The sequence below is a fragment of the Oncorhynchus mykiss genome, chromosome 23 (genome assembly GCF_013265735.2).
Source record: "Oncorhynchus mykiss isolate Arlee chromosome 23, USDA_OmykA_1.1, whole genome shotgun sequence".
Taxonomy (NCBI): domain Eukaryota; kingdom Metazoa; phylum Chordata; class Actinopteri; order Salmoniformes; family Salmonidae; genus Oncorhynchus; species Oncorhynchus mykiss.
The window spans coordinates 30,433,218-30,450,095 of NC_048587.1; the positions used below are offsets into that span (position 1 = coordinate 30,433,218).

At 42.3% G+C, this 16,878-nt stretch overlaps 1 protein-coding gene across 4 annotated transcripts in view; it reads right to left on the minus strand.

Annotated features, from left to right (window-relative positions):
* The window catches only part of LOC110502559 (attractin-like protein 1), a 349,969-nt gene that overhangs the window by 279,149 nt on the left and 53,942 nt on the right, over positions 1-16,878 (minus strand). For all 4 annotated transcript variants that reach the window (XM_036960140.1, XM_021580677.2, XM_036960141.1 and 1 more), the window contains exons 2-5: positions 9,169-9,252; positions 8,829-8,942; positions 7,862-7,990; positions 6,896-7,104 (exon numbers count right to left, since the gene is read on the minus strand). In XM_036960140.1, coding sequence (XP_036816035.1) covers positions 6,896-7,104; positions 7,862-7,990; positions 8,829-8,942; positions 9,169-9,252 — 536 coding nt within the window. The remainder of the gene's footprint in view (positions 1-6,895; positions 7,105-7,861; positions 7,991-8,828; positions 8,943-9,168; positions 9,253-16,878) is intronic.

The following is a 16,878-nucleotide window of genomic DNA, read 5'->3' on the forward strand; positions in this document are numbered from 1 at the left end:
CATGAGGTGTGTTTGTAGCAAAGGAGTCATCAAAAACACTTCAATACACAGCACCACCTGCTGGTGAAGGGCCTGATAACACAACCTATGTCATGAGGGGGGTCAGCCATGATGGTGAGGACCTCACATGCTAACAGGACCCCACCACCCAGAGGCCAACTGGTGGCAGAACCATTAGGGGTTTTAATCAGGAGGGAGGGACTGATTCATCAAACCCAATTTTGAGAAGTACCAATGATATTGGCCTCTGTTGGCCTCTATTAGAGTGGGGGACAGACAGTGGAATGGGTGGATGTGATCGGGTCTATGGGCCAGCACGCTGTCTAACCCAATACATCAGTGGAGAAAACCTCATTAGTGTATTATAATCAATGACCAGCAACTAGTAAAATAGCAGTGGCACCGGCTCTGTCTCATTGAGAGGTGCTTGGTTGGTTCTACTGTAAGGATGAAGTATTATGTTGTATGTTGTATTTATTTGCACCAAAGAAAGTAAGTGAAAGACAAAACAGTACAGATAATACAGGTGAGGTTGTAAGCCCAAAAGGCTTGTGATGAACCACACCACAGGTTAAAGTACAAAAGTGTGTTCAATCAGTTAAACAAAGCATATTAATTATAATTGTATATTATATACTCAGTATACCATGTTTGATTGATTGATTGAGTGTGTGTGTGAGAAAGAGAGAGAGAGAGATAGAGAGAGATAGGGGATTATTGGGTAGTTTGGTTCATCAGGCTGACCCCCAGACTTCGCTTAAAGTTATTGAGGGATAATGAGGTTTTGACAAAGTAAAGATAAGAATTCCAGAGGGTAGTACCTCTGTATCTGATAGAGAATTGACTATGTGAGGTGCGCCAGTGGGGAGGGTGAAGGTTATCACAGTGTCTTGTGTCATATAGATGGATTTCAGAACAAACCTGGAAGAATCCATTGAAGGGTTTAGGTAAACTGTCTGGGAAGTATGAGTGTTTGTAGATGAAAGTAGATGAAAGTGCATAATTGGAGTACATTAACGTCATAATTAGACAATATAGTGAGTTTCTTAAACAAAGGTGCAGATGGGGCCAGGTAATTAGAGAGGTGGCTAGTCTTTTGTATGATGAGTAAATTGTGTAGGAAGGAGGCATATGTACTGGCCCAGGCAATACTACAGTAAATTAGATATTGGTATAGAGTTAGGAAGCAAGCCTGATGAACCAAACCACTAATCTTTCTGATGATAACAACAGATTTCATCACTTTGCTGCTGTCATGTCCTGACCTTAGTTCCTTTTTTATGTCTCTATTTTGGTTTGGTCAGGGTGCGAGTTGGGGTGGGAATTCTATGTTTTTCATTCTGCTTTGTTCTGTGTGTTGTATTTCTATGTGTTTGACCTGGTATGGTTCCCAATCAGAGGCAGCCGTCAATCATTGTCTCTGATTGAGAACCATGCTTAGGTAACCTGTTCCCACCTGTGTTTGTGGGTAGTTGTTTTCTGTTTTTGTATTCTTTTACCACACAGAACTGTTTTGGTTTCGTTCATTCTCTTTTGTTGTTTTTCCATTCAGTGTTCAATTCAGAAATTTAAATGACAGCCTATGAACAGTGGGTTAACTGCCTTGTTCAGGGGCAGAACGACAGATTTTTACCTTGTCAGCTTGGCAATTCGATCTTGCGACCTTTCGGTTACTAATCCGACGCTATAACCACTATGCTACCCCAATGCTTGGCATTCAAGCCAAAGAGTTCAATCAGACCAGAGAATCTTGTTTCGTATGGTCTGAGTCCTTTAGGTGCCTTTTGGCAAACATCAAGCGGGCTGTCATGTGCCTTTTTACTGGCTTTTGTCTGGCCACTCTACCATAAAGGCCTGATTGGTGGAGTGCTGCAGAGATGGTTGTTCTTCTGGATGGTTATCCAATCTCCACAGAGAAACTGTGGAGATGGGAGAATGCCGAGAGAATGCCAAGAGTGTGCAAAGGTGTGATCAAGATAAAGGGTGGCAACTTTGAAGAATCTCAAATATAAAATATTTTTTGATTTATTTAACACTTTTTTTGGTTACTACATGATTCAAATGTGTTATTTCATAGTTTTGATGTCTTCACTATTATTCTACAATGTAGAAAATAGTACAAATAAAAAATTTAAAAAAAAAACTTGAATGAGTAAGTGTGTCCAATTATTTTTTAGAAAGTCATATTTCATGATCAACCGTGTCAAACGATTTGGATAAATCTAAAAAGATGCCAAGAGTGTATTCATTGTTAAGGTCTGTACAGATATTATCCACAAGTTGCAAAAGGGCCATATCTGTGGAGTAGTTTTTACAAAAACCATATTGGTGCTCAATAGTGTTGAATTAAATATTTGAACATTCTCTTATATAGCAATTTTTCTAGGATTTAAAAAAACATGGTAGTCCAGATATTGGGCAATAATTTGTCAAAGTTATTGGATCCTCAGATTTATAGCGGGGGATAACTTTGGCAATTTCCTAATTTTTAGGAACAATACCAGATTTGGTGAAGATATACTTTTGAGGTTCTGTAATCAAGGAAGACACTGATTTCACCAAAGAGGCACCAATGCTGATATCTTTAAGTTACCAATTACCTCCATTACATCAGAAGGATCAAACTGAAGCAGAGAAGGGAAATGAAGGGAAATGTCCCTTAATGTTATCGACGGGATTTCTATCAGTTTTTTCAATTTCTTTGACAGAGGAACCCACATTCATAAAGAAATTATTCAATTCACATGAAATAACATCAGGATCACTATAGATCTTATTTCCAACAATAAATGAAGATGGGATAGCTGTAGATGCATTTTCTTACTCAACAGTTGATTGATGATTTTCCAAGATGACTTCATATTATTTTAGGACTCTTGGAAGTTGTTAGTAAAATATATTTTGGGGGATATCCGAAGTAGGTGAGTACATTTGTTCTTATACTTTTTGTAATTTGCAGAATTCAGGAAAAACTGTTTATACAACTTGTTTTTTTTAACTGACATATGATCAATAAGCATGAGAAAATGAACTGGTCACTTGGGATCATAGATGAGGTGATACAGAGAGTGGTTCTCACTTTTAAATACATTTATCTCGTAAATCACCCAATATAAAACACGTTTATCTTCAATATTAATTAAATCCAAGGTTGACACAAGGATATCAATGACACAAACTACCAATGTCAGAATCGGGTGGCCTCTTTACAGGTTGTTAAATTGCTTAATTAACATTATAGTAATCACAAGTCATAGACATTTCTGGTGATATTCAGGACATTTTTGCCAGGATCAACCCAATCATTATATTGATTGTTCACGTCATTAATATCTAATGGGTTAAAGACCATGTTATCAGGGTTGATATCCTGCCCAACTAAGAGAGATACACAGTCGGAATCATCCAGAACATACAGAGAGTGGAACGGAAACATAGAAGTGCATGCCTCACATGTCCAATACAACCACATTTGTGTTAGTTTTCTCAAAAGGGATGCACTTCCTATGGAATGCACATGGACACAGTCCACATAACACCACTGAAGACTTCAGAGGGTTATGACATTAAGAGCAATGTCTGTTTTTGGTTAGATGAAATCACATGAGCAAAGTAGAGTAAAAGTGTATGAATACATCACCAAATCATACAGTATTCGAGTGAGAACAAAACCTCCATTACCACTAGATGGCAGACATGGAATATAAAGGTATCTCCTCTTGGTGAACAGACAATTGAGCCCCACAGGGGATGCATCATAATACCCAGAAAACTTAGCGGTCAAACATGGAAATGGTCCCAATTGTTTTACCAGCATTCATTTTATCCATTGTAGATTTTAGAAACACTTCAAATAAGGGTTGTGTTTCGTGCAGACGTACCCTGGCGTGATGTTTCGATAACCATGTAAACCTCTCTCGGACAAGGTGACTTTCATCAATATATTCAGCTCTATTTACTCTCAGATTCGAAAAAGCTAATTAGCATCAAAGTCGACATCATACAAGACTACAAATCCCTGCAAACTCCTGCACGTCATCTCTAGCTGACACCAGCACAAAATATAAAACAGCATATTGTGATTGTGATGGGCGAGTTACAAATGGACAAATGTAATGTGTAAGGTAGGTTTTATAGAAAACACTAGATCAACTCCAGCAGAGGGAGAAACACAATTAAGACTCAAAACAAGGAAGCCATCTCAACACCCTTCTTGTCAATTGAACAGGTACATGTCGCTGCTGTCATTTGTGAGCTGCATTCAGTCTGAACCCCAGGTAAAAGCAGGAGGACAGCACTACACAGGAGAAAAGGGTAGCAAAACAGTACACCACAAAACTTTTAAACATGTTACTGAGTCTAGATGTTATCAAATCAGAAGAACAACAAGGGAAGAAAGCAGCATAGGGAAAATGGGTGAAGGTAGGCTGCGTTTATAGAGATAAGATGGAAAGTTTCAAAGTGCCCAAAGTTGAGGGACCTTGGGGCATAAAAGGCATAGTGTGGAATAAGGGGTAGCTAGAGAGAAGGTTGGTCATGGAAAAGAGATAAAAATGGGGTGCTAGTTTGCCTGCACCCCTTTGAAATCGTTGTCACAAATATCCGGCCCACCTCCTGTCATACTCAGGGTCTCAGCGTGTCCCCCCGTCTCAGTTGCAACGCTCAAATCCTGGTCATCGTGTGTCTGATAATCACAACATTAAAGACGACGAGTGATCACAGAATTCCACAAATTGAGCCATAGACAATACAACTTAAGCATTGAGGACAGCATTTAGTTGACAACATGGTGGTTTACACTATCTTGCCCCAGCTGTAGGTCCATTTGAGTGTGTGTGGTTACATAGGCCTGCACATCAACCAGTACCAGGGCCATTGGAGACTTGGAATCGTTGCGCTCAAAGTGCTGCTTGAATGTCTTCGGGTCTGCCTCTATAAAGGTCAAGTACAACATGGAGGAAGTTTAACAATCTGTGGCTTAGATTGAATTCAAAGTTGACACAATTGATAAACTAAGCAATACGATACAACATACTACTACACATGAAAGACTGTCCCACACAGGCCAGTACAATAGTCTACACATGGAGAGGAACCTAAAAAGGCACATACAGTACAAAACAATCCTACTCACCTGACAAACAGGGCAGGTGTGGACCAGGGCTGCCCAGGATGCAGTCTTCTGGTTCGCAGCTGCTACCTTCTGTTTCGCAGCCGCCACCATGGCATTAGTCAACAAGTTCAACTTCAACTTGAGAGTGGAGCATGTGCTATATATAAACCTGGAATACTGTTCCAGGTTGAAACAGCTAACCTAGTTGAGAGGTGATAAGACTCAGGCACACCCATTGGTTCTGGAATAGAGAAGGTGCAAGTAAGGTTAGCAATTTGGCATCAATAGCATGACAGTAATTCTACCTCAAAAACAAACGGGTGAATACCAATTAATTTAAAACCCACCACAGCAGGTAGGACTAAATAAGGTTGCATAACCTTTCCTACTAGCTATACTAACGATCTGCTGTCCAGAGGGAAACAGCTAACATATCAATGTTTTCCTGCAGTAAAGTAAGCACACACTGTTGACTCGAGAGGATGCTAAATCAGTCCATCTCTGAAACCTGTCAAAAAGCCAGACTTAAATAACACAGATAGCTAGGATACACCTCGGTATTAAGCTACCCACCCCTCACCCATAGACACAAACACACATTATCATCAAGTACGCCTAGCCCTAGCTTCATCATCTAAGTTAGCTAGTTAGTTAACTAGATGGCTTTTATAAACCAACAGTTTAGCTAAAGAAAGCTAAACTCGTTGTTATGAATATCTCATGCATTTAAAATGGCTAGACAATCTGCAGCCATCTAGCCAGGCTAATGTTGCTAACTAGCTGACCATGATCTAGCTAGCTAGATAACAGGCATTTTCAATGTCAAACTTGCCCAAGACAGTTAACAGAATTGTCAATTTTAATCAACTTTAGCCAATTTATTAATTACAAAATGTAGCTCACATAAGATAGTTAATCCAGAGATTCTTACCTTTGCCTCGATTCGGCAGTCTTGTCCAGATCACCATGGCCCTGGTGAGTGACGTGAAGCTTGAGACAGGCATTTGTAATTCTGCATGATAGCCACATTAGCAGCTAATTAGCATGACATTTTTGAGGGGTAAATAGAGGTGAATATACTGATAAAAGTCACCTTGTCCGAGAGAGATTCATATGGTTATCAAAACTTCACGCCAAGATAAGCCTACATGAAACACAACTCTTATTTGAAGTGTTTCCAAAATTCACGATGGATAAAATGAATGGTGGAAAAACAATTGGAACCATTTCTGTTTGACCGCTAGGTTTATTGGGTATTATGACTCATACTGTGGTAGACTATATATAGCAAGTATTATATTTAGTGTAACATGTATGAATAAGGAGGATGGATTATAGTTCAGAGAGAATGAAGAAACCTATGGTCTTCCATCATCACCTCAAGGTTAGATTGTTAGAGCATGGGATACTCAACATCAAAGGCTCCAGCTGTCAAACTGTTGAAAAAGTGTTGGACATTATCCAACAGCTCACGTGGATCCTAAAACGTGTCAACATGACCCCATTCTCTTCATATAAACAAAGACTGTCATAGAGTGTCTGCTGAACACACCAGGTGTCAGCTTGTATTACTGTAACAAATGAGACATGGTCTCTGTGCACCTATGTTCACAGTTCTCTTGTCAGCCAGAAGATAGCCGTGTGACTCAATCTACAAGAACACAAAGAACTTACCTTTGTCATTGAAGAAAGAATGAATGAACCCTATAAATCACCATGAAGATACCACACCATGGTGACAACATTGACACAATATTAGAATAACCATGGCCCTAGCCCCACCTTGCCAGCTGTCGTTACAGACACAGCTTTTCTCCCCAGTGAGGTCACAGTAGCCATGGTCGGGGCTGCCACAGTTGTTCCTGCAGTAGGGGATGTCACAGGCCTCGCCCTTCCAGTACTTATCACACTCACAGTACACCCGGCTGGCGATGGAGTTCCCTGTGCTGCATTTCCCATGGCCTGAGCAGTTATTGGGGCACGAGTTGACCCTGCAGACACAGAAAAGAGAGAGGGGGGGAATGGGGATGTACATTTGGAAAGGTCATCATTGTAATAATTGACGAAAGACAAATAGCTGACAGAATGATTGATTAACAGAGGTGATTGACATCCATTGAAGCATTATTTTTCTGGTAGCAGAACAGATAGAGTGAGATACAGAGGAATCCAGAGAGAATTAGAGAGAAGTGCGAAAGAGATACAGACAAAATAATTGAGAAAAAGGGAAGGTACAGTAGACAGAGAGACAGAAGTCAAGGATTCAGGATAATGCATGGGCTTTTCAGCAACAGGGGACGATAATGTTTAGGGCTGTGACAGCAGCGTTGCTATGGCAACACCTTTATGGCCACATGGTGTATGTCTGTGCTGGAGGCCTTGAGGCTGTGCTAGACTCTAGTCTGCTGCTTTGTGAGGCAACCCAATAAATACTTTTTCAGAATCTCTCACACACACACACACACACACACACACGTCTCTCGTATGTCAATGGGTCTTATCTCCTTAGCTGTAATGGTGTTCCCCAGCGACTCCTGTGACAGACATTGTAGACCCTAGAGAGGATGGGATGTGGTCTGAGGTTTTATGTGTGCAGGAACACATAGAGAGGAAAGACAATTTAAAGGGGATATGGCTCTTAATCATCCCATTGTCTGCTACTGAGTCAGAGACTTCCCCAATGGTGATGTACTGTAGAGGTGAGGACTTTGTAAATGTAAAGTGTGTGTATTGGCTGGGGCCACTCACGAGTAGGATATGTGGAATCCAGTCAGGTTGTAGGCAGCGTCACTGAAAAAGTGCAACAGTGCATATCCAGAGGTGGCTACCACTTCCGGAACAGTCTCGTTCCCTCTCGTTTCCGGGACAACGAGACCGCTGTGGGAGAAGAAGAAAAGTACATTAATGATGGAGTATTCACACACACACAAAACACAAATGCATACTAAGCTCCAAAAGCATGCTGGGTAAATGATCACCCAGTCACCCTTGACTGCTGAGCTGGGATTGCTGTCACCATGACAACCCCCCCTTCCCTCGCTACATCATTGGGAGAAAGTGATTCCTTTCTCTCCTTGGGATCGATCCCTCTATCGCATGGAGGAGCAGGATCAGGCTCAGGCCTGAACAGCACAGCACACACAGTACACACAGCAAAGCCACATCAAGGTTATCGGAGAGGGTGGAGAAATCCACTCTAATCTGTTTACCAGCAGTCAGACAGAGTCCCCACTGGGAGGACCACACCCAGGCTCCTAGGCGCAACACAAAGACCACACATCCAATACTGATGGACCAGGGGAGAGTCAAAGGTGAAGGACCCCCAGTGGATAAAATTACATTGTGGACCTATTGTTCAAAGGGAAGGGGAGAGAGGGTGGCTAGGTGGGTGGAGAACATTGCTTCTCAAAACTGGAGAGGAGGAACACCTACAAGCTAAATGTAGAATATTAATCAATTGATTCATGGATAACACCCACTCGTTACCTACAGTATATTGCAGAAAGAGAACAATTCCTCTTCAGCTAGCCAGTATTCTGAATCCCTTCTGTGGGTGTTGCAGTATGTGTAGATTCTACAATCCTATGTATTATTTAGCTGCATGTGTTCTGCACAAATGAGGCTTTGGAGGTATACAGTATTTGGTGTTCATGCATGCAGAGTGACGCGCATACTAGAGAGTAAACATGTATCTACATAGAGTATGATGACAGACCTGAATACTGCGACCAGAGGTGCATAGATGGAGTCTCCGTCATAGACGTATGTGTGGTCCCAGCTACATTCCGTGGCAAAATGGTTGAAGCGCAACCTGAGCACAGCGTTTGGGCTGGAGGACAGAACATAGAACATGGTTTAAAACGGGCCGCAGAGGTAACTAGAACTTCACAACTGCCCACATCTGACCAGGATTCTTTACATTAGACAAATAATTTAAGACCATTGAACAATGACGTTAATCAGTCTAAGAATGAATTCGTACTGCACGGAATGTAGAGAAAAGGGGGTATGAATAGCGATATGAGGGAGGAGGAAATAGAGAAAGAGCTACTTACTAGCCCTCGATCAGCCAGGTGCACTTGGTCTTGTACTTGTAGTTGATTGGTCCATCGGTGAGGGAACCCGATGGCTCTGTTAACCTAGCAAAGAGTAAAAAGCAGCAATTACTACGTGGAGAGAGGGATGGATAGATAGGACACAGTTGGGTCACTATTTAAAAAGAAGATGGAGAATAAGCTATAGGATGAAAAATGCCAGAGGTACTGCCGACTAGCGATTGCTAACACTAACTATCCCTTATTCCCTCAGTCACTAGAGGGTATGAGCTTAATTCCAACTCCAAATAGGTGAGAATGAAGAAATGTTGTCCCATTTGCAACATGGGCCGTCCCAATTAGGCCTACTAATAAAACACTGTTATTATACTCCTTTCCCTCTGCACAACAATCATACACTACACCTTATACATCATGAATAAGAAAACTGGCCAGCATATCAAATCTATTATATGAGGCCAATAAACATCACCAGGAAAACACCTGCATCTCTTGGCTGAGTAGGAACACATAATAGAATGGCACTCAGCATGGTGAGAGACGGGGAGGGAGACAAATTTGTTAGCCGTGGTTTTGCCTGCTGCATTTTATGTGCATATAAATGAAAAACTACTCCAACCTGTCTATCATATGAGCCCATCAATGTGGTGCAGCAGCTACAGTACATTTCCTGTGAGAAAGTGTCGTCTAAGGTGTGTTTGAGTGTCTGCTTGTGCGTTGGCGTTCTCTACATGTGATCACATTGAGGGCCTTCCTCATTTCAAATGGGGAATTTAGGGACAGATATGGGTCTGCTTTAAGGAGTCCTTAACTGAACAACAATCCCAACAACCATCTCAACCAATTACACTGAAACCAGGGCCATAATTTTCTGTAAACAAATCTGTGCGCAAGATGCAATTTGAAGCGTGGTAAATTTACTGTTGAAGAAAAAGCCCCTTTATACTAAAGCCATAATAACATACAGTGGGGCAAAAAAGTATTTAGTCAGCCACCAATTGTGCAAGTTCTCCCACTTAAAAAGATGAGAGAGGCCTGTAATTTTCATCATAGGTACACTTCAACTATGACAGACAAAATGAGAAAATATTTATTTTCCACCATAATTTGCAAATAAATTCATAAAAAATCATTTTTTTTCATTTTGTCTGTCATAGTTGAAGTGTACCTATGATGAAAATTACAGGCCTCTCTCATCTTTTTAAGTGGGAGAACTTGCACAATTGGTGGCTGACTAAATACTTTTTTGCCCCACTGTACATGTATTTTAAATGTTGCTTCCTCTTGGGCCCCCCACTGGCCTGGGCCCCCCATGGGCCTGGGCCCAGGGGCTTCAGCCCTGCTAAGCCCCTGCATTAAACCATCCCTGACTGAAACCACAAGAGAAAATACAAGAGTGTAAAAGAAAATCTTTAGCTTTCACATTCAGAAAGCATCTGCCCTGTTTAACGGACATTACCTCCATCTTCAGCCACACATCCCTATAGAGATTATTAGACAATGCTATTTTCAGTTCACCCTGATGTAATGGGACAAAACAGAAGACTATTGAAGGAGAGCCAGGAGCTGATGTCTTCAGGACATTGACATGTCCCCAGTATTTGACATAGCATTCTCACTGCTGGGAACCTGGGACACTGTGGTCAACTGGCACCTAGCCACATCACTCCCTGGCATCAGCCTAGAACACAAACCCTCCAACTACACGGTGTGTGTGTGTGTGTGTGTGTGTGTGTGTGTGTGTGTGTGTGTGTGTGTGTGTGTGTGTGTGTCTAGGGGGTGAGTCGTAGGCAGTGACTCTCTCATATTCACATATCAGCAGAGCCGAGACCTTATCACAATGACCTTATGTCACAACATATCATGTAGAAGACACAACAACAATGACTTCTCAACAACCTTGATGCACAGCAGAATATGCATTAATGGAACCGCTCTGCAAACTGACAGAAATCACACACGTCTGGAATCATGCAGAGAGTACATTCAGCATGGAGTGAATTTAGCGAACCCCCTACTGAGTGGCATGACGGAGACAGAACGACAACTGCACTTTACACAGTTACATTTTCAAAGGCATCTCCAGGGAATTATACAGAGAGAAAGTTAAAGAGAGTCAGAGAGAGAGATAGAAAGAGAGAGAGAGTGGCCGAGAGCCAGCAGAGCGACTAGACTAGCAAAAACCCAAACTAAGCTGCATTGCGTTGCGTGTCTGAGCTAGGAGCTAGTACTGACAGTACAACCCATCTGGCAGAGGTCATCCAGGACAACCAGTTCAGGGCCTGTGGCAGGGGTAGGATGAGGAACACACACACACACACAGACAGACAGACAGACAGACAGACAGACAGACAGACAGACAGACTATAAACAGGCGCTGTCTGAGCCGAGATAGGCCAAACAACGCTACATTATACCACTCATGACAGGAGTTGGATCAAGGCCCTTGAGGGGCAAATGTGATGTCTCCCTGTAAAACAGACAGATTGCAGCGCAGCCTGACTCCAAGGCGGCATACTTACAAATACCGCCAAGTGAGTGAGCTTCCACCTGGTTATGTTTGGGTCTCTCTCACTCTAGCTCTCTTTCACTCTCATTACCGCTCATTCACACTCACTCTCTATCTATTTCTCTCTCACACTCTATCTCACTTTAATCCCAGGGATTGGAATAGAACTATTCATCTATCTCAAAGGCAGAGCTCAGATTGCCGTACTACACAGTTCTTATCCAATCCAAACAGACTACAACCAACAAGCTCAAATATTCAGATGAAACTCTTAAGTTATTGGTGTAATGTCAGTTTGCGAGAGAGAGATATTGTGTAGGTGAGTGTTTTCTACTCTGAGCCTGGGAGGAATATATTACTGACCGCCTGCAGTCATGATGGAGACATCAAAGGCACAATTCATACTGTATTCCATGCAGGTAACAGACGTTGTGGAAGGTATAATGATACAGATAGCAGTACATTAATAGGCCTATGCTCTTTCCTTTAGTGTTAAACCCTTAACCTGGACAAGCACATTGATCGTTTTTCTAAAGAGCATTTGAAGGACATGAGGATAAACGGTCAGACTTTTTAGACTTCAATCATGCGCCAATCTGACCACATTCAGGCCTATTGTCAAGAGGGGTCTGAGGCTGAGCCTTATAAGCATGAAATGCTACTAGGATTTAACGAGTGCATCTCAAATTGGGGTGAAGTGTGAAGGCCCATACATCTTTAATGTGGACCTGGAATGTCTTTGAAAACCGCCTGAGAACCTGAGCCACTCAAAATGCACACGCAAAATTCCACAACACCCAACACCGAGTTTTCACAGCGAGGTAGCTTTAGAAGATTAGACCAGCAGCAGACTCTCCCACAGAACGCAGGAAGACGAGGAGGCTTTAACCAAAGTGCTTCTCCTCCTCCTTTTAGAATTCCACAAGAACAGAGACACATAAAAAGGCAGAGGAGTGGAGGTATGGGAGGCGAGTCAACCGTTATGAAATATTAATCTCCTCTGAGTGAATAATTGATTGTGTGTAGCAGATAGATGCACAGCGGCCGGTGTGAATTCCTTGACACTTCAGACTAGAAATGCAAGTTCCTCAGGTGGTGTAGGTAAAGTAACTAACTATCTCTTTTCATCATCCCCCCTGCTATGCTTTCTTCCTCTCTCACTGTCACTCTCTTCCTTCCTCTATCTCTCTCTCACACACACTTGCTTTCTGGGAAACAGATCCTATCACACACATTCTGACCTGGAAAAGAAGTGGAAAATCCCTATTGGTTTCACTTCCCTAAGGACACACCGACAGACTGGGAGGGGGAGCAGAAGAGACTGTGACAAATATCTATTGCAGAGGAGAACAGGGAAGGATATACTGTAACATACAGTAGCCTATCACAGCCCGCTAACCTAGTGACACCACAGGAAGCACGTGCTGATCTATATGACCTCTGACCTCTAGTGCACACGTGTCTAATTTAAAAGGTTCTGGTTCCTTGGAGAGAAGACATCATCCTGTGACCTCACCATTAGTTTACTCCCAACTCTCTGCTCCCGCTGAGTCAGACTCTCTTCACAGCTGCGTTCTCCCCTACCACTTCTCCTCCTTCAACTTTCCTCACTGCACAATTATAGCAAATTGTTCATGATGCACAGATTTTCAGTCAGCTACAGTACTTTCTGCTTGTTACTTGGTAGCAACACTCCATGTTTCTTCTCTCCTGGGCTGTGTTCAGTGTTCTGAGCATACCTGTCCCACTCAGGGAGCTCTGACTGACCTGTCTCTCTTCCAGAAGCAGATCAAAGACTTGCTCCCACACTGCACAAGGGCTCTTGTACTAATTCATGAGTTCAGAGAGACTACATGGCAGAAGCGGAGAGAAGTGGTGAACAGGACCAGTTAGATAACCTCATTAATACAGCCTGGCACTAGAGGGAAATGGTATTAAGAGAGGCCTCATGCATACTGACACTATCTAGACCTAGTCTGATCACATGGAGGAAGAGCATGCCCATAGTTCAGGTTCACGTGAGGAAGATATACAGAGTGTGAAATGAGTCTATGTGGGAAGTTTTTGTTCTTTTGATTTCTGTAAGCAGTAGCTGGAGAGGTGTACAGTATGGATAAACAGGAGTAAAATCAACCATTACTTAGATTTATCAAATTCCTCAAATGTCTCTGAAACAATGAATAATACAGAAGACTGATATGCAAATCCCTAGAGTTAAATATCTGGTCACTCTGTCATTATCATGAGTGTCAATAAAGCACAGTCATGCTTCCCTCTCTCTATTTTTCAACCAATAAAAACACTCCAAACTCAGGAAAACAGAAATGCATTATATTGTTCAACATATAGAGAGTCCAAGTTTGTGAAAACTTTCACACAAGGGTAAGTATACATACACGCATACACACACAAACAGACACACAAAGACAGATCTAGCTTGTGGACAAAGAGCTTAGTGAGTGTCCAGTCAGCTGATAGTGACCTCATCTCAAGTGTTATACAACGTCGTCCCCTGTTAAAAAAAACTAATAAAAATACTCTCCTGTTCAAGACAACTGCTTTCTTTGGGGACAGAGCAGGACCACTCCCTTACTGTCACATAGCCTCTATAGAGATTAGAGAACGACCGAGCTGATATATTGGGAGGATATTGACCTTTTCAAGTCTAACGGCCATCAGCCCTTCTCTATCGGCATTGCCGATAGTCCCTCTACATTGCAAAACTGCTGCTATGCCAGCCGCCACTCACTGCCTGAGCCACGAGCACTGCACAATGCAGAGGAGCTGGGGAAATTTGCAGCAGCAGCAAGCTAGCTCATTCTCCAACTGAAAGGTGCAGTATTGAGAAACGGATGAATTGACAGTGTCCAAAATACAACTCCTGTCGCAAATTTAGTTTAGTTTAATTCACTAATAATAAGGCTTATGTCAACATGCCGTGACATGCATGCAATAAGCAAGCTGTTAGCAAAGATTGCGATAACCCTTTTATCTGTGGTGTTAACTAGCTAGCTATATTAGCTACTATGCTAGATAGCTGGCTAGATAAACATGGTGCAAAGATATCAGATAAGATCTAATAGCCAACATACAGAGCCTTCGGAAAATATCCAGACCCCTTGACTTTTTCTACATTTTGTTATGTTACAGCCTTATACTATAACTGATTAAATCGTTTCCCCCCTCATTAGTCTACACACAATACCCCATAATGACAAAGCAAAAACAGGATTTCTTTTACTGAAATATAACATTTACATAAGTTTTCGAACTCTTTACTCAGTGTTGTAATCACCTTTGGCAGTGATTGGCAGTGATTACAGCCTTGAGTCGTCTTAGGTATGTCGCTACAAGCTTGGCACACCTTTATTTGGGGAATTTCTCCCATTCTTCTCTGCAGATCCTCTCAAGCTTTGTCAGGTTGGATGGGGAACCTATTTTTAGGTTTCCCCAGAGATGCTCGATCAGGTTCAAGTCCGGGCTCTGGCTGGGCCAGTCAACGTCATTCAGAGACTTGTCCCGAAGCCACTCCTGCGTTGTATTGGTTGTGTGCTTAGGGTCGTTGTCCTGTTGGAAGGTGAATCCTGATCGCTCTGGAGCAGGTTTTAAACAAGGATCTCTCCGTACTTTGTTGTATTCATCTTTGCCTCGATTCTGACTGGTCTTCCAGTCGCTGAAAAATCCCCACAGCATGATGCTGCCACCACCATGCTTCACCGTAGGGATGGTGACATGTTTCCTCTAGAAGTGATGCTTGGCATATCAGGCCAAAGAGTTCAATCTTGGTTTCATCTGACTCCAATGTGCCTTTTAATGAAGAATGGCTTCTGTCTGGCCACTCTGCCATAAAGGTCTGATTGTTGGAGTGCTGCAGAGATGGTTGGCCTTCTGGAAGGTTCTCCCATCTCTACAGAGGAACTAGAGCTTTGTCAGACTGACCATCAGGTTCTTGGTCACCTCCCTGACCAAGGCCCTTCTCCCCCGATTGCTCAGCTTTGCCGGGCGGCCAAGACTAGGAAGAGTCTTGGTGGTTCCAAACCTCTTTCATTTAAGAATGTAGCCCACTGTGTTCTTGGGGACCTACAATGCTGCAGAAATGTTTTGGTACCCTTCCCCAGATTTGTGCCTCGACACAATCCTGTCTCAGAGCGCTCTCTATTTTACTCCAAAAAGGTAACAGTACAGGGAAGGAAAAGGCTAATAACGTAGTCTGGGAGATCAGGCAAGAGGTTGATGACAGGAAATCTGATCGGCCAAAGTACAGGCAGGGAATAGGCAAAAAAGCGTTGTTAGTGAAGACTAATACGGAAATAAACAAAGCTCCAAATAGAATGTGTATCAAAACAAACAATACCTCACAATGATGGGGTGCAAAGAACTGAACTAAATAGTGTGCGTAAATGACATACAGGTGTGTGAACAGGTGATCAGAATTCAGGTGATTGGGATCTGGAGTGTGAGCTGCATTCAGGGGATCTATGTGTTTGAGAGTGGGAGCTGGAAAGTGGGCTGGAAAGTGAGCTGCGTTCAGGGGATTGAGAGTGTGAGTTGGAAGCAGACGTTACATTATGGGGTATTGTGTGTAGATTACTGAGTATTTTTTATTTTATTTAATCAATTTTAGAATAAGGCTGTAACGTAATAAAATGTAGAAAAATATCAAGGGGTCTGAATACTTTCCAAAGGCACTGTAGCTCGCTAATGTTAAGTGGTTATCATTTTGAACATGCACCAACGGGCCATCTGATTTGCAGTGTAATGTTAGCTTCTTAATGATGTGCTGATCTGACCAGCCACAATGGGATCTGTAAATTGACGGTGGGATAGTTGGATTAGATTATTGTCATAAAAAGGTGTTTTAAAATTCCCAAATAAAGGTTGTCAATAGGTTCAGCTACCTAAGAATCTTCTTGCATTTTTATGGACCAAGTAAGCTGTAGATCAGCGTGTGTGTGTATGCGTTCTCACTTCTCAAACTATGGGCAGATTTGAGTAATTCAGACAGAACGTGCATCGTCGTTTCAGATTTATTCCTACCGTCGCTCTCCTTACTAGATATTTTGCATGTTATTGCTTGGTAACAAATATTTTCACCGTTGAGCTAGTTATCATAGTAGCAGCAAACAGCAGCAAGTGATATGAGCGATGGAGAGAGATGTGAGGAGATGTGAAGGGGAGAGGAGTTACAGCCACGCTCTATC